We start from the raw sequence: 27,869 nt of genomic DNA, 5'->3' as shown, positions 1-27,869 counted from the left end.
GGTCGCAAGGAGTCGGACATGACTGAGCGACTGAACTGAACCATATCCCTTTCTTTCTAGGTATTTTACTCTCAGGACTACATTTTATCACCTAGATAGATATATTTCTGCATACTTCCTTAAGTTAGCAAGGTGAAAGCAACTATTCAAAGGTCACCGTGCTCAGCTGCTCAGTCATGTCCTACTTTATGACCCCATAGACTGTAGCCCATCAGTCTCCTCTGATCATGGAATTTTCCAGGCAAGAATACTGGAGCGGGTTGCCATTTCCTACTGCAGGGGATCTTCCCAACCTAGGGATCCAACCTGCGTCACCGGATTCTTCTGCATTACAGGTGGGTTCTTCACCACTGTGCCTTAGAACACAAACAGTACACAACTCTCATTTACCTGGCATTGATGAGAATTCTGATCTTTATGTCATTGTTCATGATTGGCCATTTATTCCTTAACTCTAACAGTACTCACCCCAGAACTCTCAGTTTTACACTGCTTTCACTAGCATGGATGTGAAGCTCTCCATAATATCTTGAAAAAAACATGTTCAAGTTTGAAATAGAAAAGACCTAGGGGAACTTCATACTGGCAACTCTAATGGTGGGAATTTGGAAGCAAACTGAAGGGGAAAGTCTGTGGAGAGGTGGGAGTGTAATTTCATGGTATTTAGGACACTGAAAAAGTTTTGAGGTTTATGTACACCCAATTTCTGTATTTCTTGTGATAATACTGCCCGCATTTTTGTACACTATACTCCTAGCTGATTATTTACTTCTAAGTCAATTGCAAGCCTAATACTTACATAACATAAAAGTTTTAAATAGCATTCTTTACGAAAGTTATAAATTATGTACATGTTTTAGAGTCTAAGGTAGTCAGCTCTAACCGACTGAGCTTCAGTGCTATAAAGAAGGCTGATTAAATGATTTTGGTTGTTTTCAGAACGAACAAATTCCTCAGCTCAAGAAGATATAAAGGAGGATTACTTAGTTTTAAAAGCTTAAAATACACTCAAAGATAACTATAACTTTAAAAAATCTATTAAGATGTATTCTTGGGTTGTGTCTTGTATCACAAAACCAATTTGGAAACTTGATTTAATGAGCTTAGTTGTCAATATTTGCCAAGTTAATTGGAGAATACTGGATACTCCCTTTTTGTTCTGTGTAGACACAGCCTTTTGGACTGGAACAGCCTTTGTTATCCCTAGGCCAATGAACTGAATTCTGATGAGATCATGCTTTGACGTAGGATGTGGACCAATAGTAAACCTGCTTCAGGGTCTTGGACGATATCTTAAAAGTTACAGCCAAGAGAGGTGGCGACTGCATCAAGCGGAGAGGAGAGAAGCTTTTGCTGCTAAAGATCATGAATGGATTTATTTTTGCGTTTATCATGACTTAGTATGATAAGATACCACAGCAAAACATTGCTCATAAAACTCTTCGGTGTGCTTAGTAAAAAGTCAGGATTGACATATATTTAACATCATTCTACACCTTCTCAGAGTTTGATCATCGTTTAAAATATATGTGAGTTGCCTGATTCTCGTTGTTAACTAGTTTAGAATTCCATGTGGGATGCAGTGGGGGCTTAGAGTTGGATTTTGCATTATGTTGAAAACTTGTTACTGTCACATCTGTGATCCACCAAAGCTGTCCTGTAGATGATTTGCAGTTGTATTTTTAGATTCAGTTTTAATATGATGTTTAACTGACAGCTGTTGAAATTTTGAATTTTATAACAAATGCTAAAATTTTAAATGAAACAGTCTAAAACACTGTTTTGCAAGTTTAATTAGAAGTACTTTCAAAAGCAGTTTTTCTAAGTGATGTTATGATCAGTTTTCTATCCATATAACTCTACTTCTAGTTTAAATTAAAACATTTTTTGTTTCAAATTATAAAGTCTATTGCCAAGAGGTTTGCATTTATTTAGTTGCATGAATATAAGCTGGAGTTTAACTCATTTTTATGTAACCTACATTTAAAAGTAGTCCTAACACTCGTGATTTTATTCATATTTTCCCATTAAAATACGAAGAGAGTTATTTTCCATGGCTTTAAAATGATGTAGAAGAGTAGTTAAAAATGGAAACTGTGGTATTTTATTCACTTTCATCTGTTTTTGGATGTTATATGTTAGGAAACAATGAGATAGCCATCTAAATTCTTAGTAGTCTTCATATATATTCATTCTTTTGCAATGCTTCAGAAAAAGACTGCTTACTAAAACTATTACTATCCTTGGCCAATGGGCCTTCCAGTCTCTTTAAAATGCCTGTGTTCAAGTCCTATTTGAATTGCAATTCACTAGGGAATACATCTACCTTTGTAGAGTTCTTAATTTAGTGCCAAATTCCTTGTCAGTATTCAAAAATCATTCAGTATTACTGATATGGCAGCCAGTCATTTGATTTTATACATTAACAAAAATATTTTAAGGTCTAACTTTATATTTTCAATGTAATGCTTGTTATTTGTGCTAAGAATTTTGATCATGACTCAAGGAAGAATGACTATATAAAATGATGTGTTTCCTGTACAAGTATGCCTATCAAGTATATTCCTTAAAGTAAAGAAATTTTTCAGAACAATGCTAACATCGATACACATTTTTCTTGTTTGGTTTTTGAGGAAATTATTCCAGGGCATAAACAAAATTTTAGTGACATTTAAATTTTAATCAAAATAACCTCTAGTATGTAGACTTATTACTCCCATAATTTGATCATGATTATAATGCCAATACACCCTGACAGCAATCAAAATAGAAAAGAAGTTATGAGTGAGCTTGTGAAATGATAGAACTGCTAATTTATATACCAACAAATTTAAGAATTGCTCATGAGATTTTGATTTTTGAACATTTTCTTTACTCTAATGATAGAAAATGAATGTTTTCTACATTCTATGAAGGATGCATTTTAATTGCATAGCAATGCAATATTCATACTAGTTATAGCCTAATTCTTAATGTTCTATGGTAAAATAATTTTTTTAGGGCAACAAAAGTAGGATAAATTCCCCAAAGTAAACAGAAAGGAAGACAAAAGATTTATTGTCTTTTAATCTCACAGTTATCATCAAAATGTATTGCTAAGCATGTATTTATTGACTTCCTCTACTAACAACTCTCTGGTTAAGAAACAGACTATTAATTATAGAAGACACGCCCCCACTCTGAAAACCTAGAAATCTCATGTAACTAAAAGGCTTTTGAGTTGCTGTGAGAACCCTGCAGAAGACACATAGAGAGCACTCACACAACATGCCCAACCTACTGAGGCAATGTCCGAACACTCCAGGACTTTGGTGTCCTAAGACTGCCCATCTCTCATACTATTTTTCTCTCCAGCAACCTGTGAATTATCCACTAGTATTCAGACTAGAATATTGTAGTATACTGAGAGCAAGTCTGGAATTTCCTTGCCATAACCTCAGAAGAGAGTTTACTGATTGCCATTGTAAATGCACAGGCCTTACTATAGTTAACAACTTCTGTTTTTCTTTCTTTCTTGTCATAAGAGTGGATTTTGATATCTACCTATCCACTGGTATTATCTCACAAGATTGGAAAAGCACAGTTTATACTACCTACTCTCCAATACAATTCCAGCCAAAGGTATTGCATGTAAATAAACATTGAATGGAATGTTCCCTAGCATCACTCTGTTAGGGTTTCACATAGTTATAACCTGAAAGTGTCAGAATCTTGCTGTATAAGCTTCATTCACTTATTTGTTCAGCAATGCCAGTATTAGTTATTCAGAAACAAGTCCACATAAGTCACTGTGCTAATTAGTATGTATATGCATTGCTTTCTCCCTTACTCCCTAGAGATCGAAGGAATTGACACTATAAATACCAAATATAATTTGTGCTTTTATGTTTGTTTTAGAAAAACAATCACATACAAAAGCACTGTGGAATACTTTCATAAAGCTGGTTTTGGAGAAATCTAACCTCCTCCTCTGGAGAAGGCAATGGCACCCCACTCCAGTACTCTTGCCTGGAAAATCCCATGGATGGAGGAGCCTGATAGGCTGCAGTCCGTGGGGTTGCTAGGAGTCGGACACGACTGAGTGACTTCACTTTCACTTTTCACTTTCATGCATTGGAGAAGGAAATGGAAACCCACTCCAATGTTCTTGCCTGGAGAATCCCAGGGACAGGGGAGCCTGTGGGCTGCCGTCTATGGGGTCACACGGAGCCGGACACGACTGAAGCGACTTAGCAGCAGCAGCAGCAGCCGCCCCAAGAATTACCTAAAGTAGGTTCAGATGGGTCAACAAGCAGCTGGAGCTAATGTGCTTTGATTAAGTGAAGAGTTGCTGAGTTTGTCCCAAATTTTATCAATTTGTCCCAAATTCTCTAAGAAAGAGCGGGCAAAGAACACTGAGCCAAAAAGCAGTAAGTGATTCAAAATGCTACTTAAACAAGCATTATTGATGTCATCCATTTAAAAATCCATGAATTTGTTTGCTGAGGAGGACAGTCCTAAAATGCAAAGTGAGTAGAATGAAGGGTCTGATATCTCTGGTAAGAAAAAGTTAAATACCAATAAGAACAACAGTGAACATGTGGAAGAGTTTGATATTTGTCATCAACTATTCCAAGTGATGGATAAAATATTTGACCCAGAAGCAGTTGAACGACTTCACTTACAGTCACACAACTAGAAAGTGGCAGGTCAAAGAAGAAAACTGAAGTGTGCCTTTCCTCCATTACACTCATAACATACGCCCTTCTCCCTACGATAGACCCAATTTACATCACACTGTTTCCCATATAGTTATAGTTTTTCTGTTCACCCTGTGCTCCGGTTTGGATGATAAATCATATGATCACATCAATTACCAAGTAATGTAATATATACAATAAATATAGGGAAAAGAGGGAAAAAAATGAAGATACAGTGCATGGGTAAGTCTGTAGGTAACAAATAGAGAAACAGAAGCAGAAAAGCAAAATGAGAAAAGATAAAAGCATCTTTGAAATGAAAAATTTAGGGGAAAATAGGAATTAAACAGGCTGATTTCAAAGTATGGAGGAGGAAGAAAAAAAAAACTCATAAAATTTAAAATGCAGCTTATTTGGAGAATTGTGAAGACCCTAAGTTCAATTAGTCTAAACCTGTAACATTACCAGACATCATGGTGACCTTGTAATCTGGACATGGTCAGTCGGTTGCTTCCTTGTCCTCAGCGTGATGATTTGGCTTCGGCTCCCTGAACCACCAGATGAAGAATGCCTGGTATTAAAGGCTTAGGCACATGCTTCTCCAACTGAGCCTGCGTCAGATTCACCTGGGGCAGGGGGCAGGGCTTGTCAAGCACTGCGGGCGGGCCTCATCCTCAGTTCTGATTCAGAAGTCCTGGTTTAGGGCCCTGGGAATTTGCTTTATTAATGGGCTTCCTGTTGCTCCTGCCCTCTGCTGTGTTTTCATTCCTGTGCTCATTCCAAATAGTGACCTTTGTTTTTTAATTGAAATATAGTTCATTTACACTGTTGTGTACAGCAAAGTGATTCAGGGTTATATATATATGTGTGTGTGTGTGTGTGTGTGTATATGTATATATGTACACATATATATGTATATTTTCTGCTTCTTTTCCTTTGTAAGTTATTACAGTATAGTTCTCTGTATATATAAGTATTGTTTTCTATGCTACACAGAAGGCCCTTGATGGTTACCTATTGTATATATACTAGTGTGTACATGTTAATCCCAAATTCCTAATTTATCCCTCCATTCCCCTTTCCCTTTGGTAACCATAAGTTTGTTTTCTATGTCTGTGGGTATATTTCTGTTTTGTATAAGTTCATTTGTATCATTTTTTTTTTTTAGATTCCATGTATAAGAGATAGTGAACTTTTTAGAACTCACCAGCCTTTGAGAAGGAGATATCTTTAGTTTGTTATTTTTCTTGCATTTCGCCATAAAAATTGATCAGGTCTGAGGTGAACTTGTATTGATAACAATACAAGCTGCATAGTTTTTATACTTTTTCAAAAACTTCCCACCTTAGGAAACAAAATACTACTATTTTGTAGGTGAAAAAATTAAGACATGATGTTTTGATTATGAGGCTTCTTGTAGAACTCACATTTCCTTCCTCCTCCTGGTGTTCAGTTGCTAAAGTTGTGTCCACCTCTTTTGTGACCCCATGGACTGTAGCCCGCCTGTCCATGGGATTTCCTAGGCAAGAATACTGGAGTGAATTGCCATTTCCTTCTCCAGGGGATCTTCCCGACCCAAGGATCAAACCCACATCTCCTGCTGGGCAGGCAGATTCTTTACCACTGAGCCACTGAGCCACTGAGGGAACAAGCTGAGAAGGTGGGAAAGTTCCTTCCTCCTGACCGAGGACTTTCCCCACCTTCTCAGGTTACCAATGAATCACGCCAAGGAAGCAGCACACTGATGATGGCTTGAGTTGGAGGTCATCATGATGTCTGTGGCTGGACATCTAATTCAGAGCATCATAAATTCTTTTCTGCTTCTTTAGTAATTTGCACTTTCATAGAACAATGCAAGAAGACAGAGCGGATGCTATGTTCACTTGGAGTTTATACAGACTAACTCCCTGAGGGGAATTTTGTTGTATAATTGAGCAAAGTGGTTTTGTTTTTTTTTTTTTCAGTCATGACTTCTCTTTTGAGCATTGGGTATATTCCAAACAGCTCTGCATTCTGCTCCATTGTGTGCTATAAATCCTGAGGCTTAGGTGACAGCCTAGCGGTTCCTCCACACAGTGAACAATTCAAATGCATCAATAGTCTGAGTTCTTTAGCCATCATTTGGGTCAGTGGTCTGACTTCTGAATTTTACACACCTGCAGAGTCAAAACAGAAGACAAAGCCAATCAAAAACAACAAAACAAGTGATGAGCTAGTGTAAGGCTGTCATTAAAAATATATTGCTAAATAAGAATAACACATGATCTTTAAAAAACCTAAAAGTTTAAAAAACCTAAAAGTTATTCCATGAATAAAGACCATTTGAACAGTAAAAATGATAACAAAAAAAGTTACTTTAGAAAAAGAGCAATTTTTATTTTTTTTATTTTATTTTTAAACTTTATATAATTGTATTAGTTTTGCCAAATATCAAAATGAATCCGCCACAGGTATATATGTGTTCCCCATCCTAGACCCTCCTCCCTCCTCCCTCCCCATACCATCCCTCTGGGTCGTCCCAGGGCACTAGCCCAAGCATCCAGTATCGTGCATCGAACCTGGACTGGCAACTCGTTTCTTACATGATATTTTACGTGTTTCAATGTCATTCTCCCAAATCTTCCCACCCTCTCCCTCTCCCACAGAGTCCATAAGACTGTTCTATACATCAGTGTCTCTTTTGCTGTCTTGTACACCGGGTTATTGTTACCATCTTTCTAAATTCCATATATATGCGTTAGAATACTATATTGATGTTTTTCCTTCTGGCTTACTTCACTCTGTATAATAGGCTCCAGTTTCATCCACCTCATTAGAACTGATTCAACTGTATTCTTTTTAATGGCTGAGTAATACTCCATTGTGTATATGTACCACAGCTTTCTTATCCATTCATCTGCTGATGGACATCTAGGTTGCTTCCATGTCCTGGCTATTATAAACAGTGCTGCGGTGAACATTGGGGTACACGTGTCTCTTTCCCTTCTGGTTTCCTCAGTGTGTATGCCCAGCAGTGGGATTGCTGGATCATAAGGCAGTTCTATTTCCAGTTTTTTAAGGAATCTCCACACTGTTCTCCATAGGGGCTGTACTAGTTTGCATTCCCACCAACAGTGTAAGAGGGCTCCCTTTTCTCCACACCCTCTCCAGCATTTATTATTTGTAGACTTTTGGATCGCAGCCATTCTGACTGGTGTGAAATGGTACCTCATAGTGGTTTTGATTTGCATTTCTCTGATAATGAGTGATGTTGAGCATCTTTTCATGTGTTTGTTAGCCATCTGTATGTCTTCTTTGGAGAAATGTCTATTTAGTTCTTTGGCCCATTTTTTGATTGGGTCATTTATTTTTCTGGATGGGAGAAAATAATAGCAAATGAAGCAACTGACAAACAACTAATCTTAGAAAAAGAGCAATTTTTAAAAGTTGAATTAATTTAACCTAATGAAAAAGTATACTTTGGCACTCTCTTGTCTTCTCTTTTTTTCATTTCACTGCACCACTGACCATGAACCCACCTCTAACTAGATCAGACTTGCTAGCAAGGAGGAGGAGATTCAGTCTATAGTAGAATAATTCTGTCCAATGAGATTCTACGGTTTGTTCAGTTTCTAGCAACCTTTGTATTGATTCTCATAATTTGTAAACTAAATTTCAAGTGCTAAATTGAAACCTGGTCAATTTCATGATGCCCTCAATGGAGGAACAAACCAACTCTTCAGCATCCTCCACATAAAAACACAACAAATAATACACAACATAATAACATAGCAAACCAACTCTTCAGCATCCTCTACGTGAATAACACATGTGATCTTTATAAACTGCATAGAAACTCCCTTCTTAGCTCCTTTAGTCTTGGTAAGTACTTCTCCCAGGTCCAGTTTTAAATTCACCCTTCTTGGCACAAAGGATCATTCTGGGTGCTGGGCATGCAGTGAGGAAAGCATTCTGACTTTGGACATGCATACATCTACGCCAACAGTGCTGTGATCAGTGCTATGCCTACAACCCAGTGAGAGAAGGCTGGGGAGAGGCACTCCAGCTTGTATGAATCCTTGAAAGAGCTGTGAGAGCTGCTGGCATTCCTCAGGGTACCAGGACACTCCCAGTGATGGTGGTGGATTGTGCAGGCTCTAGGGTCACATCAGACTGTCCAGATCCTCAGCTTCTCATTTGACATGATGGGGAATTTGCCACACTGACTCATTTCCAGAACTGTAAAATGTGTATACAAACAGATTGACTTCAATTTGGTTGTTCTGAGATATAACAACTAAATGGGTGAAGCTTCATGGACAGTACAGTCATCCCTAGGTGTCCTCGTGAGAATTGGTTCCAGAATGCCCTGTGGATACCAAAACTGACAGATGACAGATGTTCAAGTCTCTATATAAAATGGAGTGGTATTTGCATATAATATAGGCACTGCTGCTGCTGCTGCTAAGTCGCTTCAGTCGTGTCCGACTCTGTGCGACCCCATAGACGGCAGCCCACCAGGCTCCCCCGTCCCTGGGATTCTCCAGGCAAGAACACATCCTCCCCTAATTTTAAACTCTAGATTACTTATAATACCTAATATAATGTAAAGGCTACAAAATAGATGAAATTAAAGTTCTGCTTTTCAGTACTTTCTGGAATTTTTTTTCCAAATATATTTGTCCTGACATTGGTTGAACCTGAGGATGTAAAACCCACGGATACAGAGGGCCCACTGTAATAGTAGTTCAGGAAATATGTGGCATTACCTCTCAAGACACAGAAAATGGCATAATGCTTTCCACTTGGTTTTATTTCTCCATTGTCTAATTAAATAATAATTTTAGCATAGTAGGTATTTAATAAATAGCAGTTAGCCACTTTGTTACTAGACTGTTAGTTTATCTCTGTGTCTATAAAACTAAGAGACTTTTAAGTTGGCTAGATATCTTGCTTCTAAATAGTAGCTCAATTTTCAAGCAGAACTGCAAAATTGCAGTCCTATGATGTCTGTGACTGTGAACACAGACATTTCCATATGAACTCATCTTGAAGCTGGCTGCAGCATCATGGTTCCAAAGTTTGGTAGCCTGTAGAAGGAGACCATCAGTGTGTGAGTTGCAGGTGAACTAAGAATGCTAAATCAAGGCCAACAATAACTGGTTGTATACAAGCTCCCAAATTTTCTAAATTTTGCTCCTATAAAAAACTGAAAAATTTTAACCAAAAATATCTAGACATTCAGAGAAAACATTACAAACGCAGACAAGCAGGTCTCCTTTGAGGCTCAGCACATAGACAGCTGGCAGAGCCCTCGTCCTCGTGAACCTCAGTCTAGTGTGCAATGCCTCATGTGTACCTGCAGTTTGCTTAGACATCTGAAGATTGTGTCCCTAAAGCTTTCTTATATATTTTCATGTCTTTTGGTAAGACAGCCGTTATACCAGCAGAGTAACAAAGATCATTTCCACTTTCTCCTACCTGGACTGCATTAATGCCAGTGTGGGGTACTTGCACTGATATATGCATTTATTCTAATCACAAATCACTGAAGATGTGAAATGTCCTCAGCTATTTTAATTAAAGATGGTGTGTGTGTATGAACACATATTTGTGTACCCACATGTCTGCGTACCCACACATGAGCCACCGTGGCAGTGTTCATGGCACCAGCATGGTATTGTAAATGAGGCAGGGCAGAAGCAGGCTAAGAAAAGTGCCATCTGACTCCTCATACTTCTTGGGGGAAAAGTTTTATATTCACATATAACACAAGTCAAAGGTTTAACAGCATAGTAGCTTCCAGTAAAAGAGCCTAAATAAAAAAGGTAACCAAACAAATAAGTAGATTTCTCTTTCAGAAAAATAAGTGCAATTCAAAATAGGTGCTGCTTTTGCCTGAAGGAAACACAAACATTGCTGCTTTCTTAGATATGTGACCTCCAGCAAGGTGACTGTGTCAGGAAGAATGGAAGCTTGTGTTTCACAGTATTATTGTAAGGACTGCATGTGCCAGTATATGCACAGTGCTTAGCAGAGCACTTGGCAGATAACAGACATTCAATGAAGAGGAACCTCTTTTATTATTATTATTTATCTCCAGCACTGTCTATCCCACCCTCCCCCCAGGGATGTTTGCATTTTAAAATTGGGTCATTGAATAGTTTATATCATAACACAGTGGAATGAATTCTTAGTGTTATAATTTTAATACTATGATATGGAATTAAAGGAGATAAATTTATGTGTAATAAATCTTAGGAAAAATGAGAACAAATTAGGATGACTTCTGTGGTAGGATGCATAACTGTGTGTGTGTGTGTGTGTGTGCGTATACTTTCCTTGAGAGGAAAGTATACAACTCTCTACAAGTTATACTATAGATGTTCAATTTAATGTGAAAGATAATATAGCAAATTCTCTGCCTCGGCTCATCTTGACCGTTCTTTGAATGTATTTTTAAATGCTCACTTGTATGTTTTTCTCATACCCTCTCTTCCACAACTCCCCCTCTCCTCTGATTCCCATGTCAAGCAAGAGAGCACAGGGCACCTTGTGTTCCAGCTGGCCTACTATCTTATGTGTATGTCTGTAATTGTGCCAATTATATTCCAAATTCCAAAAGGTCACCTTTATTATATATTTTCACCCAAAGCATTATTCCGGACTGAAAATATTTCCAGGTAATATTTCTTAACAGTATTCCTATAGGCAAAAGTCAGTAGCTTCAAAAAAAAAAAAAACCATTTCCCAAAAAACCTCAGAGGAACAAGCAAGTAAACTTCTGAAAATAAAATCAGTAAATCAGATAGAATTTTGAAGGTGGCAGTTTTTGTTTCTTGGGAAAGTAAGTTTCTCAATTTGCTCATCGACTATCTTCTTTCTGTGACATAATAAAAAGAAAAGGCTTAAAGCAAACACTAGAGACTGAAGTCGGAGCATCACGATGATTTTGAGAGGAGGAAACAGGGAGGGGCTGAGGTCCCAAGAGGGACCTGGTGACGTCTGTGATTAGGGCATTAGGCTCTGGAGAAGAGGCTGGCCTGCAAAGAGCTCCAGGAATGGACTCGGAGCTCTTTAATAAGTATTCCAGGGAGTCAGGCTTTCCTGGAAAAAACAAATTAGTGTGAGAAGCCAGTACTGTGCAATTTCAGTTTTAAAAATAGCCAAGTATTGTTAAGGCTTCTGTGTGCGTGAGAGGAAAAGAAAGCCCTTCTAATATCTGCCTCAGCTTCCACATTAAAACAGAGGAGCTACACTGAAATTCTTGCCTGGCAAATACTCCAAAGGTCATCTGGTGTGTATTATTTGGAATCACTTTTTGGTCCTTACAATGACAAAGTTTGTGGGGATTGTGTCCCTTTTTATCAAATTGGTCTTGAATGAGGATAGCCAGGCAATGGCTCTGCCACTGTCACTCAGGACCAGAGCTGTCCCTGGCTGTCTATTTCAGCTCTTCATTTGCCTAATTGCCCTGCGAGGTTGGCAGGGATGTTCCCTGCAGCCAAGGCTCTGCTGACTGCAGAGACCCTACCTGGCACTCCAAGTTGATGCGTCAGCATTTCAGGTAGAAATGAATGAAAATCAATCAGGATGACTGCAGTGATAGCATACACAATTCTAACCTTGTTTGTCTCTAACTTTCAATTATTCACCATAGACCCAAGCAGTGTTTAAGATGGTGAGTCTGTAACAAATGTGCTGCTTCTATTTAATCAGGCATTTTTTGTGTGTGTCCTCTTTTCTTTTTAGAACAAGCAAATCTAACCTGCTTAGAAAGCCATATATAAAATGAATGATGATGTCAAGTTTCATGCAAATATTCCTTATTTGCCCTGGCTTAATATTCAGTTACAAATTAAACTGGGTGATAAATATTCATAGGTAGCTATATCAAATTGTTTTATTAACTTGTACTTCAAATTCAGAAGTTTAAATGGTTTTGCTTTTTAAGTCTGTTTATATCTTTGTCATATCTCTTTTAACTTGCTACAACTCTCTATATCAAAACTATACTGTTCTAAATAAATTTTTAGATTTACAACTCTGTAAAGATAGAGTTAAACACTGTTTGGACTCTGACTACATAAGGGAAACTGGAATTGTTCAAAGCTGCAGTCTTCAGCTCCCAAAGACAGCTACAGTAACTTTCTGAGCAGATTGGGTTAAATATTTTTACAGACCCATTCTAGGATGATAAGGCAGTAAAAGTTGTGCAGTGCAACACTCCAAAGGGTTCCAAATCTCACAAGCCTCTTTGTATGTGATGCTCTCACAGTGAAGAAGATTATTTGGGCTACAAAGATGAAGAGTCTACTTCTTCTGGTGCTGATTTCATTCTGCTGGGCTGATCATCATTCAGACAACTATACTGTAGATCATGACAGAGTTATTCATATCCAAGGTAAGAAAACGCAGCTTCTCTTGTGAAAGTTAAATCCATTTCAAGTTACTTAGAAATGTTAAGTGATTTCTTAACATTTATGTTAGTGCTTCTCAATTTTAGTTCTGCTGCATTGACTTTTTCTTTTCCTTTCTGCTAATTGGTGAACATGCTCCCTGGCTTTTGAATGCTATTGCATTACAGTAGAGCTAAGAATCAGGGACAATTAAAGTGGATTGGCTTAAGAATATCCAACTGCAGGGAGCTGATGCAATTGTTCAAGGCTTTTCAGTTGCTATCTTCTAAGCAGAATGCAGGGAGAAAGTTCATTTAAAGACAGGGCAAAAGCAGGGAGAAATAGAAGTAAAACTTACACGTAAGGTCATTCTGTTAAGAGTCATCACGAAAAACAACATGAAAATGAGTCAGACAAGCTAAGTTTCAGGAAAAAGAACTTACCCTATTAAAATCTCCTTCGGTAAAGCCTTAGTTTCCACAGAGCAATGTTTTGCCTGCATGTTTCTTTTCAGCTCAGCTGAATCCTAAACCTGGGAGCTGTAGCAAGATTTGAGGCTGCAGTACAATGCAGCTATTTCCTCAGCCCCAGCTTCAGATGAGGGACATCCTGCATTAAGAAAGCTAAGAGACTTATGCAATAAGAAAAAGATGGTTCCAAAGGAGCTGGAATGTCTCTCTTTGCCCTTGTATGCTGAATATTTAAAATAAGAATTACAGAATTTAACAGTTTAAACATATGATGATAGGAATTTTAGATGAAGTCAGTTTGGGGACCAGAAACATTATAAGTTTGCTAAGAGAAATAAAACTTTGAGAAGATATAACTCAATATCTTCAAGGTCAAAAGTGCAGTCTCAGAAAATTGCATCCACTGTTGAAAAGTATGACTTGGGAAGGTCAAATGATAGTGTAGGTCTGGCTAGAAGTATTTTTCTGTATGACTACCCAAACAGAACTCTGAATTTGACAATGTCTAGTTATTTTAGACATTCCTCTTTCAGACCTCTATGTTTCTAACAGCTTTACATTTTTCACTATCGGACCATAAAAAGGAATTATATAATCACAAACTTGACTATGCAAGCTGCTGACTCAGCTATTTTCTTTACCGTATAAAAGCAGAATCAAGGCTGTTTCCCAGAGACTTAAGACATTTACACATAGAGATTTCTGGTGAAGGATAACATCCTTTTAATGTCAAGTCAAAGTCAATTCAGCCAGAGTGTAATACCTAGTAATTGTTAACAACGGTTTTAAATCTCATGGAGAATAAACTTTAGCAATGGTTTTAAGTTATTACTAGACTAGATACCTGTTATATTATTAACTATGTATAATCATAAGGTCTAAATTTCATGCAGAGTATAAAAATATTTTAAAGTATATTAGCATTTTAAAAGTTATTCCTGAAAGAAGCCTATAAGTCAGATTCAAGTTTTCTCATCAAGAAAAACTTGTTTCTCCAGTCTTTCCATTCCCATATACTCTATTGAAATTTAGTGCAAAAGAATTGCTGACACAAGGTATCAAAATTATCCAGATTATTTGCCTACACTATCCTATTTTTTCAAAAATGACTTGCTAGTCCATTTCATTTTAATTGTAAAGTAATGTTCTTAGAAAGTTGCCCTGAGCTTTCAAGTAATAAAACTACAAGGTCTACATTTTGCTCGAGGAAGTTAATACGGAAATATGATTTGGGTCGATATTGTCATGCTATGTCCATAGTTGAAATTTATTTTAAAATTGCTCCAACTATTTGTTCCTCTTAGTTTCTATTCAATAAAAATTTTTCTTTTTTCTTTATTATAACATTCAGATTGCACTTTCATGTTCTTGCCCTTCAGAGAAACACTTGCAAATATCTGCCATAATTTCAGGCATCTTTTATAACACAAAAATAAACTCATAGCACAGCAGGTAATCATTAAAGCAGACATCTTTCATTACTCACTTGAAATGCTGGATTATTTTGTCACATTTAAAACTTTTATTTATCAAACATGGCCCAGAAGGAATTTAAGGGAGCTGAAACTTTCATAAAATTTTATAAGAATTCTGCAATCAAATCATTAAATTAGTAATCTGAATCTCAAAGTCCTGAATCATACTGATAAGCAGTAAAAGTTCTGTCAGTAATAGAAAATTATTCAAAATTCATTTTACTGCAAAAACATCTTTTCTGTCTCTCATTTTCCATTAATTTTTAAAATTTTTGTACTGTTAAGTTCCCCAGGCACATCACCCTCAAATTCATCTTGGCTGCCTTGATAAAGATGCTGAACACTTTGTTAACATGTTCTTAACTCTTATGCATAAGAGTTACCTTAATTAGTTTTTCTGAAGATTTCTTTCTTATCTATGGGAAATTCTATAGATATATACACACAAAAAATTTTAATCTGGTTTTTAAAGAAAATCAGAATACCAGGGGGGAACATGGCAAGTATAGATTCCTATACAAAGAGTTTCTATTGAAAAGCATCTTTTTTGGTGATGAAAAAGGAAATTGTGCTAGCTTTCCATGGAGAAAGGAATAGTTTTAGAAAAAATTGCACTTAGACTAACTCACTCCAATTTTTTATTGAATCAATTTGATTACAAATTGATTCAATAAAAATGAGAAAGCAAACTACTTGTCCATGGAGTCTGCTAAAAATCTGTAATCAATTTATTCACTTATATATCATATACTGTTGGCAGTGTGGGGATAGTAATTTCCTCAAATACTTCTGCAGAAAGAGATAGCTACTGTTAATATTGTCTCTATAACAATCTCAACTAATGGAGTATTTTCCTCATTTCATGATGTGCCTAGTCAAACAATATCTGAATCCTTTGAAACCTGAGTTCATTAGGAAGAATTTTATATGGAATATTAAATCTCACAAAAGAACAATTTTTAAAATATTTAGATCTGGTCTAAAAATTCTTTATAGACTTTCAATTACCAGTAGAAGTTCAGAGATGATGAATATACTTTATAAAATACAATTTTTAAGAAAACATTTATATGGACAGCAGAGAAATTTTATGACCGTTTACTATGAACCACAATAGTTATCCTGAATACGTGGCTACCTGTTCTTCCCCACTTCGGTGATAGAGCGACACCTGCCTCTGGTATTTCAGGTGCCGGCCTTCTGGTCACCAGTTTAAGATTTTTTTCCCCTAATGCCACTTTCTGGCTTTAAACCTTGGGCAATTCACTTAATCTCTTTCAGTCTCAGTTATCTCATCTATAAAACTGGACATAATCACTGTTTATTCCATAAAGCTTTATGAGAATTAAATTAGATAATACATAGGAAAGTGCTTAGTACCCAGCATACAATAAGCTCCCAGTAGATGAAAGTTGTTATTGCCACGTTGATTATTTCTTTATTGTCATGGAAAAATGATTTTTAAATAAAAAAGGAACACAGACACTGGTGGGAAAAGCTCTTACTTTTCAAATTCATTTGCTAGCAGTAAGAACAATATCTTACTTTAGTGCTAATGAAATAAACATTTTATAAGTAGCCTTCTTTGCCCTTTTTAAATCGTACAATTTAAGATTTCCCCAATGGTATTAAAATATTATCTGATCACTTTTACTTTCCTTGTAGAAACTGAATTTTTCCAAACTTAAGTAATATTCCCCTTAACATACATATCAGGTAAACACAACTAAGCTCCTTTAAATTTTTTAAAAGAATAAGAGGAAATCTTGGAGAGGAAAGCAGTCCCCTTCTTTATAATGTGCCCAAATGTGTGCTCAGTCATGTCTGACTCTGCCACCCTATGGACTGTAGCCCATCAGGCTTCTCTGGAACTTTCCAGGCCAGAATACTGGATTGGGTTACCATTTCCTACTCCAGGGGATTTTCCTGACCCAGGGATTGAACCTGTGTCTCTTGTGTCTCCTGCATTGGCAGGTAGATTCTTTACCACTGTGACACCCTTCGTTATAATAAGTGAAATTTATGGTCATTTGTCTTAAGAGATAAAGCAATTAGATTTTTTAAAGAAAGAGTTGTCAGAAGTTCATCTCTTTGTGAGTAGAAAAATTAATGCAGATCTAGAATCCCTTGCAGAAGTGGACACTCCCCACTCACTGTGGCTGTTTCCTCCTTCTTGTGTCCCAAACCACTCTTCCATCCCCGCTTAGCATTACTGTCAGCTTGTCACACTCCAGCTAGACAGTAGTGCCTGGCACATAGTAGGTGCTGAATATATGTGATAAATACATGAATGAGTGTAATGAGATACTTCTAAATTGCCACTATCATTACAGTTCAGTTCAGTTCAGTTCAGTCGCTCAGTCATGTCCGACTCTTTGCGACCCCATGAATTGCAGCACTCCAGGCCTCCCTGTCCATCACCAACTCCTGGAGTTCACTCAGACTCACGTCCATCAAGTCGGTGATGCCATCCAGCCATCTCATCCTCTGTCGTCCCCTTCTCCTCCTGCCCCCAATCCCTCCCAGCATCAGGGTCTTTTCCAATGAGTCAACTCTTAGCATCAGGTGGCCAAAGTATTGGAGTTTCAGCTTCAGCATCAGTCCTTCCAATGAACACCCAGGACTGATCTCCTTTAGGACGGACTGGCTGTATCTCTTTGCAGTCCAAGGGACTCTCAAGAATCTTCTCCAACACCACAGTTCAAAGGCATCAATTATTCGGTGCTCAGCTTTCTTCACAGTCCAACTCTCACATCCATACATGACCACTGGAAAAACCACAGCCTTGACTAGACGGACCTTTGTTGGCAAAGTAATGTCTCTGCTTTTGAATATGCTATCTAGGTTGGTCATAACTTTCCTTCCAAGGAGTAAGCGTCTTTTAATTTCATGGCTGCAGTAACCATCTGCAGTGATTTTGGAGCCCCCAAAAATAAAGTCTGACACTGTTTCCACTGTTTCCCCATCTATTTGCCATGAAGTGATGGGACCAGATGCCATGATCTTAGTTTTCTGAATGTTGAGCTTTAAGCCAACTTTTTCACTCTCCTCTTTCACTTTCATCATAACAAGCACCTCTTAAATCCCACAGCATCCATGCATTTAGCAACACATGACACGTTGTGTGGGCCTAGTGTACATTAACTGGGTCACAGCTTTCATTCTGTAATGTTGGCATAAAGTAAATCATAGTTAACAGAATTTAATAACTTAAAAGGACTTTAATATAGATCATTGAGGTCAATATCCCATTGTACAAATTAGGAAATCAAGACCCAGAGCTTAAATGTTGCTTAGCCCAGGTTGCATGGCTGATGAGGAACAATTTCTCTCGCTAACTCCCTGCCCTTCCTCAAATTTAGGATCACTTTTCACCTTCTTAATGAACTCACCCTGCCTACCATGTTCTACCCTCCTCTGGCATCCCGATTTATCTCTGATCTCCTTTTCCTTTTCTCTCTAGTCTTGGATATCTACTTTACTTATTTTTACATAATTGTTTGTGTCCATCTCTGCCACAAGAACATAAATCAGCTCCACGAGGGAAGGAATCTTTGCCCAATGCCTCCCTGTCACCTAAATTAATACTACTGGGCACGTAGTAGGTGATCAATATGCTCGTTGAATAAATTCAGGACCAAAATCCAGGAACTTTTCCTAATCAAGCCCAAGTCAGTCTTTGCAAATTGCAGGGAAGTTTTTAGTTTGTAGAATGAGAGGCAGCAGATAAGAGGATTCTGAGTTTGGGTAGCAAATTTTGTTTGGTTGCTTTTATGGCTCCCATACTGCACATAACATCTTACTTCCAGGAGAATCAACCAGAGGTAGGATGCAGCAATCCTCCTAATGTGGGCATGAAACTTTGAAGAATATTTGATTTACATGTGGTCACTGCAATGCTATCATGTTCTTTATGTAATATCTGCAGAGTCAAGATCTGGTGGTGCAGAAAGGATCAAAAGTGAATTTAATAATGTATGATTGATCATACACTATCTACAGAGCCGGAGTTTGGTGGGAGAACTGGATATGTGTTCTCTCTTTCACTTAAAACTCGTTTGGACTCAGACTCTATGAGTCTGTTATTAAAAGTTAAATTATAATTTCTTTTTCTCTTTTTGAGGTATTATATTACTATTTACAGCTACAAATGCAAAATCCATGAATGTCAACTACATTTTCCAAATTGCATTTAGCTAAATACATACGCTATTAATAATACTATCTAGAAATTATTAGCTAAAAAATATCAGAGAATTTCATCATGAAACTATAAAAGTTAGCAACACCCTAATTCTAAAATTTCTTCTTAGTTTACTTTAGGATGTAAGATCAAATATACTAATAAGAACTTACTACATTAAACACAGGCTTATCATATGATCAAAATAAGAATGTTACCATATATATAATAAACACAAAAGAATGAAAATGTATATACAGGCATATATACATATATATTTGCAAAATACTGCACAAATACACATATACTCCTCTTCAGCCTGCTGTATAACACAATACCATTGACTGGGTCGCTTGCAAACAATAGAAATTTATTTCTCACAGTTCTAGAGGCTGGGAGTCCAAAATGATGATGCTGGCACATTTGGTGTCCAGTGAAAGTTGGCTTCCTAGTTCAGAGAGGGCCACCTTTTTTTATGTGTCCTCACCTGGCAGAAGAGGACAAGGGACCTATCCTGGGCCTCTTTTATAATGGTATTAATTCTGTTCATGAGGGCTCCACCCTCACAACCTAATCACCTCCAAAGGCCCACCTACAAATATCATCACGTTGGGAAACAGCCTGCAATATATATGCACTGGGGAGAGGGGGTGGTGCACAAATGTTCGGTCTACAGCAAGCACCTAAATAGGCATTGGGAATAGAATGATGATCAGAACACAGTCTGTCTTCATCAAGTTTATGGTCTAGAGAAAGGCAGACATGGCTATGAATATAGAACTACTGACTGTGATAACTGCCATTCAACTAAGCAAAAACTATAGGTTGGTTGTAGGTTGATATATACTTTTGATAAAGCCTTTAATCTATACTCAGAAATATATATGTATACTTTCATGCCAACTTTGCATCTGATAGCCCATGGTGCAGTCTTCACATTTGTGTGTCTTTTGAAATTATTTACTCATTTGGGCATTTGTTAAACATTGGCCTTCTTTGTTCAAAACACTGAGTTATTCTCTGTAGGACAGACCATCTCCTCAATGAGCTCAACGACAATATTATTAGAGCATCAAAGGTGATAAAAAAAATTAAAATAAGTGTTATATAGAGGTGGAAATATGAAGAAAAGAATAGTTGCCAAACAAAAATATCTTATTATAAAACTGTATTCATACTCACCTTTTAAACCCATAAAATACCTTTTAAGAATATTTCTAATCTTGTTAGTAAGTAACCTAAAAGTCTGAATTCTGTGTTATTTATAAGGCATCCATTAAAACAATGAATTTTGGAATATTTCCAAGTATAAAAACCTATATTTAATATTTTCAGGTAGCAGCAAATTTACACTAAAGCAGTCATTACTTTCTCTGTTCCATTCTGGGGGCTGAAATTGGCAAATTATGTGGGAAGTCAATGATTATTTGGAAACTTTCCCAAAGCTTTTTTTCTTTTTCCCCAGAAAAAGTCAATTAAATAGAGAAGCATTGTTTTTTTGTGTGTTTTTTTTTTTGGTTGTAAGTTGTACTAACCTATAACTTAATGCTTAATGTTAGAGTAATTTCAACATGCTATGTTTCTCTGACTTTCCCTGTTTCTCTGACTTGTTAGCAGGGGCTATCAAGAAAAAATAGATTTAGATTTCTTTGTTGTTTTGGTTCTTATTTTTAATATAAAATGGAAACTACTCTTTTCAGAATGTAGTTTGGAATACAAAAATCTATCAAAATACTAAAAAGTTAAAATATTTAATTAAGAGATATCAAAGTGAAAATATCTGGTGGGGGGCAGAAATCTTTATGATATGAGCATTTTTATTTCAAAATGAAGACAGTGAAAGCACAAGAAATATATAAGTTCTATACAAATCACTCCAAAACACTGTGTGTATTTTGTATTGCTACAATGTGGTATATGCATGCATGCTTCCTGCTGTCCAACTCTTGGCACCCCATAAACTGTAGCCTGACAGATTCCTCTGTCCATGGGATTTCCAAGACAAGAATACTAGAATGGGTTGACATTTCCTTCTCCGGGGGATCTACCTGACCCAAGGATCAAACCCACATCTCCTGCATTGGCATCTGAGTTCTTTACCACTGCCCCACCTGAAAAGCCAATGGGGGAGTGGCACTAAATACACATGTCCTCAAAAATAATTATCAAATCACCAGTACAAATAGGAGCCATTTTAATGTTGTTTTAACTAAACATGTTGGTTGTTAACTTCAGTGCTTACTTGGAGACTAATTACCACATGTATAAGCTCCAAGTAGTACGTTTTTACATATTGGAGGATGGTGCTGTGAAGTGTGCTAAACACACTGAGTTAAACAATAATTTTACCTACCTTTTCCAAACACTGTCCACTCAAGCAAGACAAGGACATTAAGGATGAAAACACAGGAAGATCATAGTCCATCGAGAACAAAAATAACAAAGCAAGTTAGAACTGGGAACATTTACTCCAGTAAAGTGTTCAGATGGGGTGAAGGAGGTGGACAGAAAGAAGAGTCCTATCTTATTTCTAAAGAATCATACATTTTAAATATCAATAGAAACACCATTGAAAACATATCCTTGAAGTGAGGAGATTTCTACTTCTAGAGGCTTCTGTTCGTAATGGTGGTGTTTGCCTGCTTGATTTTGAGCAAGGGGCTGATGTACTATGATTCTCATGTACAAAAGACCAAGTGGATACTGGATTATGATGGGTGAAGAGTAAAAGTGAGGAAAGGGTCTTGAGGTAGTTTAGATAGGAAATCATGGTGGTGTGAACCAGGATGGGAACAGTGGAGGTGGATGAAGATGAGCCAATTTGGGGGAAGGGGGTGGAAGCGGAGACAGAGATGGCAGCACTTGATAATAGATTGCTGCTGCTGCTGCTAAGTCACTTCAGTCGTGTCCAACTCTGTGCGACCCCATAGACAGCAGCCCACCAGGCTCCCCTGTCCCTGGGATTCTCAAGGCAAGAATGCTGGAGTGGGTTGCCATTTCCTTCTCCAAGATAATAGATTAGATGTAGAGATTAAGAGATTAAGCGAAAGGAAGGGTCACATCAAACACACCTTCTGAATTTTGGCTTGAACAAATGGATGGATGATGTAGGCATAAAATGAGTTGAGGAAGACTGGAAGAAGAACAAGTTTGGACTGGAGAGGAGGGCTCAAGTTATTTGTTTGGCATAGAATTTATAACCAGCAGGTAGTTGGATTTACTATTTCAGAGCTCAAGGAAAAGTATACTGGTAGAAAGCTTTGGGATCACCAGTACATAAATATGTATAACCATAGGACTAGATGAGATCACCTAAAGAAAGAGGAAATGCAGGCAGAGACAAGGAGATTGCCCTGGTCTGAAGTTTGGAAACCCTCAGCATCAACTGGGGGTGGGGGCAGGGGGGATGGTGGTGAAGGAGGTTACAAAGGTCACATATTCACCTCTTTGAGCCTAAATCCTGATCACTGATGTGTGGTCATTTTTTTCCCAGGTAGCTTTAAAAAATCTAAATGAATTGCAAGTGTTTAAAAATAGAATAGGAGATATTTGTCTTAAAATGTACATTTCTAGCATCTGCTGAAAATTTGAAAGTCCTGCTGTTTTTCAGGCTGCATTCTCTTTGGACATCAGTGGGAACCTTTAGCATGGAGCATGAGTGCCCAGCAATAGTACAGTCCCTTCCACTCCCTGTTATTTTCACTTCTCTCAGTCTTGCCTACCTGGGCATTTGTGTTCCATTTACCTTTCATTTTGTTTCAGCACTAAACTTAATAGTTGACACATTATAGGCTATTAATTCATGACCATTGATTAAGTAAAGAATCAACAGTTCCCTTTTGCCTCCAGAACTGACTCTGGGCAGTGTTATCCTGATGTTTTTCATACTAAGTGAAGACAGTAACCATAGCAATGTAGAAAACCAAAAGTGTCCTTTCTACAAATTACGGAGAACTTGACCTTACATTTCACCACAAAACGGAAGTAGTCTGAGCAGAGACAAGTAGATCCGGGCCCTTTACCACATGAAGACATGTTTCTAACAATTAGGGACTATGGTTAATTACAGCCTAATGAAGAAGAATGACACATGCTAATGTTTCAGTTTCTCCATACCCTTTGAAATAAGCCTGTATTACAGTTAAAATCCTGGAAAGCAGGTTTCTTCAAAGATTGTAATTCACTGTTAATGAAACAATCAATTTTATTTTCGTATAACGTATTTCTTAATTTCTCAATGTGATAACTCAATTTGCTTTTATTCTGTCTCAAATAATGGAAATCAAATGCTATTTCATTATCCATAAATCATTGATAACATGGATAAATTTAAATTCTGAAAATTATTAACAAATGCAAACAGCTCTGGGTTGACACAGCTAGCATGACTGTCTCTAGTTTGGGGACCAGTTAGATTGAAGTTACCAATGGCAATAATACTGATAAATTAATATTAACATTTAAAACCACTTACTATGTGTGATTCACAATATAGAATATAGAATGCACAATAGAATGTGCATTACCTAGATCATCTCAGTCCGTCCTCCCCACCATGCTATATAAAAGTGGTTATCCTCACTGAAACTGTGTCATTTGGCTATTAAGTGGTAAAACTGATGTTCAAACTCAGGCAGGCTGATTCTTGTGCTCCTAACCCACCAGGAATCATACAACCTCCATCTAAGCCTTCTCTTAAAAACTTTTGAACAAAGCGGTAGGTAAAAACCGCTCCCATCTTGTTCCATTCAATTGATATAACTATGTTCCAGAAGAAATTAAATTACTATGAAAAAAGATCTGGTCTCAAGCCTTGGAGAAACTTGTCTCACAGGCTGCCGTAGTGATTCTGAAGGAAATTCGAGGAGCAAGGTGGGGATGACAGCTACATTTACGTACATTCCACACCTACCCCCAAATGAAGACTGTCTGGAACCCCAGAGAAAACTGAGGAAGAGGCAGGAAGAAGTCAGATTATACAGATATAGGTTTGGTTTTGTTTTTAAGGCTTTAAAGTGGTGGTCCTGAATTAAGCTCCTATGCTGTTAAGAACCACTAAGAAAATCACTGTAAGTTGATGAGGTACAAGTTTTTGGGAATCAGTACTTCTAGGAACTGTCTTCTGAAAGAGCACGGGAAAGAAGACAGTGTTGAAAACAGAAGCTGGTTTGCATACCTAGCACACTTGGGACACTAAGTAAGTGTTTGTTAGTAAGAGCCAACCTTTACTGGGCACTCAGGGTGCCAGGCACCAGGTTAAGCTCTCAGTGTATGACCTCCTTTAATCCTCATGAGAACCCTGAGAGGAAGGTGACTTAACTCTATTTTACTGATGAGGAAACTGAGGCCATGCAAGAGGCATAATTCATAGGCTTAATCAATAAACTATAGCTTCTGAGATAACAGATGAAACAAGAATGAACGTGAAAAGACAAAAGCCCCAAAGAACTTAGTCAGCAGAACAGAGCTAAACACCCTCACCACACTTCTTACTCCTGGTCAAAACAGATGAAGAAAAAGTAATTAAAAAGAGACAATATTTTTCAAGATAGTAACAGTTTGGGGTTTATATTTCAGAACACAGATGTTTGAACTATGTTCAATGGATGCCCTCAAGCTACTTGGAGGCTCTTGATGCCCATTTCCAGCAAAGAAGCTTACCTTTTTATAAGGCAAAAATTTGTCTAAGTTATCCTTTTTTGGCAGGGGGCTGGGGATTTCCACTGTCTCTGAAAAAAACCTATAGGCTCTAACCATTATTTTTTCACTATAAAACTGGGATATGATAATAACGTGGTACACATATGTGATCAACATCACCCAAACAATACTATATTCTGGTGTTGGGCACTCATCACAGAATTGCTTTAGCTCTAAGGCAAGTGTTGGGCTGAACTTCATAGGCTTACAAGTCCTGCACTTGCCCAGCCTCAAGACTGAAGAAAAAGCCCAGAATCAGCAATAAAGTCATCAAAGTTTTAATGGATGAGGGAGTACATGTCTGAAGCAAGGTCCTAGAGCAACACCCCACTGTGTATGGCAGAGAGTGGACAGGACCTGGCTGTAGTCTTTGCTCCCAGGGATAAGGGAAGGTTACAGTTATAGGGGGAAGTAAAATCAGGTTGGTTCATTAGTTACCAGGGAAACCAGCAGAGGGGAATGCCTCTCACCTCCCCTTTGATAAGCTGTCATGGTGGAGACATTCTGATCTAAAGCTAAAGCAATCATTAGCTGGGGTCTGGGGTAGCTAAGTAGGAGGGTCAGTCATGGAAGTAGGGTCTAGACGAAGCCAGCACTGGGGATATACAGAGAGCAAGAGAACAGCCATCTTGAGTGGCCTGACCATAACAGGAAGGAAGATGGATGTGGTCAATACCTAAGAGAATGCTCCACAGCACAGCACATCAGATAATACAGGTCACATGGCATGTAAGGAAACTGAAAACACAATTCCAGGTAATCTGGTTCAGCTGTAGACTGACAGGAACTAGCAGGGGACATAGACTATACAGGGGTTAAAGAGCAGGTAGGTACTGCAGAGAGTGGAAGGGTGTTGAGAGGAGTATGTTCTTGTAGCCTGTGAGACCAAAAGGCAGGGTCACAGAGGGTGAGAAACAGCAGTAATCACTTTACAGCAAAGAGTAACCTTCACTTACCTTTAGCTTTGGATTCTTCCTTTATAGTCGAAACGAGATGACAGTACCTTTGTCAGCAGCATCTTAAAGGATTGGGGGAAAAAATGAGATAAAACTTTCATGTTTTGAAGAACTGTTTAAAGATAATATTATAATTAACAGAGCCATAGGTCTTATACAAAATTATAATCCTGCAATTATAACAGTATACTACAATTCTAGTAACCAGCTTCTTGTCTGTATTTCTAGGCAAAGTTTTTTGTTTATTTTGTTAATTAAATTCCCTCAACCATTTTATGTATTTTTATACCATTTATGTTTAGTGTGTGAGCAGGTGATACATACACACAGTTCAAAAGTTTTTAAAATATGGAAGTATAGTATACACTGTGAAAATCTCTCAGGGGTTCTCTACCCACGCAGCTACCTTATCTTCCCACAGGCTATCATGGTTATAAGTTTCTTGAGCTTCCTATGATTCCTTCAGGTATAGTTTAGTTTAGGCAAATATATGTATTTCTTTTGACTTCACACAAATGATAAGAAGTACACATAATCTTACAAGTCTTCAGATCAGTATTTGAACTCCAGATGAAAGTAAAGATGGCCTAGGAATAAATCCAACAGGATTGCAAACTCAGATCAACTCGTTGAGTGCAGAGGACAGAAATGATCCTCCTTAGAGCTTCTTTCTTACCCTTATCATGTTGTCCTTCCTGAAGAGCTGAGTCATAGAGACTCAGAGTTCTTACAGTCAGGAAGAGTTGGGGAAGAAACTAAAGCTCTGTCTGATAAACTAAAAGCAATTAGCCCTCCAAAAGGGCAGTAAAGGCTGCATGGTGGGGGGGGGGGGGAGCAGAGGGTGGCGACAGTGGGGTGAACCTTGTAAGAGTTTCTGATGCAAAGCTTACTAGACAGATCAGAATCAAGACCAAATGATGGGAGCTTCTGACTCCCAGTAAGCAGCTTCAGAAACAATTAGGTTTAATCTGGTCTGAAGGAAACAAAATACAATCATCCCTCAGTATCCACCAGGGATTGGTTCCAGGACTCACCTGAGGTACCAGAATCTTCAGATTCTCAAGTCCCTTATATAAAATGTTACAGTACTTGCACCTAACCTGTACGCATCATCCCCTTATACTTTCCATCACCTCTAGATAACTTATAATACCTAAAAAAGTGTAAATATTATGCAAATAGCTCTAAATACAATGTAAATGCTATGTAAATACTTGCTGGGCACACAACAAATTCAAATGTTGCTTTTAGGAACTTCCTGGCATTTTTTAAAAAAACATTTTTTATCCCCAACTGGCTGAATCCCAAAAGAGGCACACTCAGATATGGAGGACTGACTGTAATTATAAAGAGTTAAAGGTTGTTTTTTTTTTTTTTAAGAGTTAAAGTTTAATGAGTAAGATAAATTTTTTCCTAAATTATATATCCTACTCAAATGTAATGTGTAAGATACCATGAGAGATAAATGTCTAAATCATGTATTCTTTTTAACTATTGTGTCTTATTACATATATCTAGCTGTTTTTGTAAAAGTGTTTTCATCTTAGAGCTGTATTATGGTGTAAAGCTTGTGCAGGGGTCCGTGTCTACTACCATAGCTGACTGCAGGCTCTGGGCAGCACTAGTCTAGTTCAGTCACAGACACTTATCGCAGGCCAGGCACTATTTTGATGCTGGAGGAACAATATAACAAGATATGCACTAGAGAGATTGTCATTAAACGGACAGAATGACTGTTTTCAGTAGACTGTGGTAAGCACAGGCATAAGGATACAAATCCAGCCTGGTTGCTCATCCTTGGGCAGGCTGGCTAGCCTAAGGGAAGTAACAGTTTCCAGAGTGTTAGTCTTACACATCTCAACCTATCACAGTGATAACAAATACCACAATATTAAGGAACCATTTTCAAACCCTTATGCAGCATTTTCAAATGACTCATTGTGGAGCTGGCACTTGAGTGTCTGCTGACTAGCTTGGGATATAAGGGAGGAATTAGTTTTCTGCTTGGAGTGATGAAAAGTTTTGGAA

General features: G+C 37.7%; 1 protein-coding gene and 1 long non-coding RNA gene across 4 annotated transcripts in view; one reads left to right on the top strand and one right to left on the bottom strand.

Annotated features, from left to right (window-relative positions):
* Nucleotides 1–27,869, top strand: part of HAPLN1 (hyaluronan and proteoglycan link protein 1) — an 80,812-nt gene that overhangs the window by 29,113 nt on the left and 23,830 nt on the right. The window contains exons 1-2 of one of the 2 annotated variants that reach the window (XM_005209718.4): nucleotides 1,314–1,529; nucleotides 12,937–13,062. In XM_005209718.4, the coding sequence (XP_005209775.1) occupies nucleotides 12,963–13,062 (100 nt within the window). In that variant the 5' untranslated portion in view covers nucleotides 1,314–1,529; nucleotides 12,937–12,962. 2 annotated transcript variants of the gene reach the window in all.
* LOC101902163 (uncharacterized) overlaps nucleotides 6,553–27,869 on the bottom strand; it is an 89,413-nt gene continuing 68,096 nt past the window's right edge. For both annotated transcript variants that reach the window (XR_003035707.2, XR_003035706.2), the window contains 2 exons: nucleotides 25,842–25,903; nucleotides 6,553–6,835 (listed from right to left, as the gene is read on the bottom strand). This is a non-coding gene — a long non-coding RNA (uncharacterized lncRNA). The remainder of the gene's footprint in view (nucleotides 6,836–25,841; nucleotides 25,904–27,869) is intronic.

This window comes from Bos taurus, chromosome 7, assembly GCF_002263795.3.
Source record: "Bos taurus isolate L1 Dominette 01449 registration number 42190680 breed Hereford chromosome 7, ARS-UCD2.0, whole genome shotgun sequence".
In the NCBI taxonomy this organism is placed as follows: Eukaryota; Metazoa; Chordata; class Mammalia; order Artiodactyla; family Bovidae; genus Bos; species Bos taurus.
Note: the sequence above shows the minus strand (reverse complement) of the source record. Positions and strands in the feature narration are given on the sequence as shown.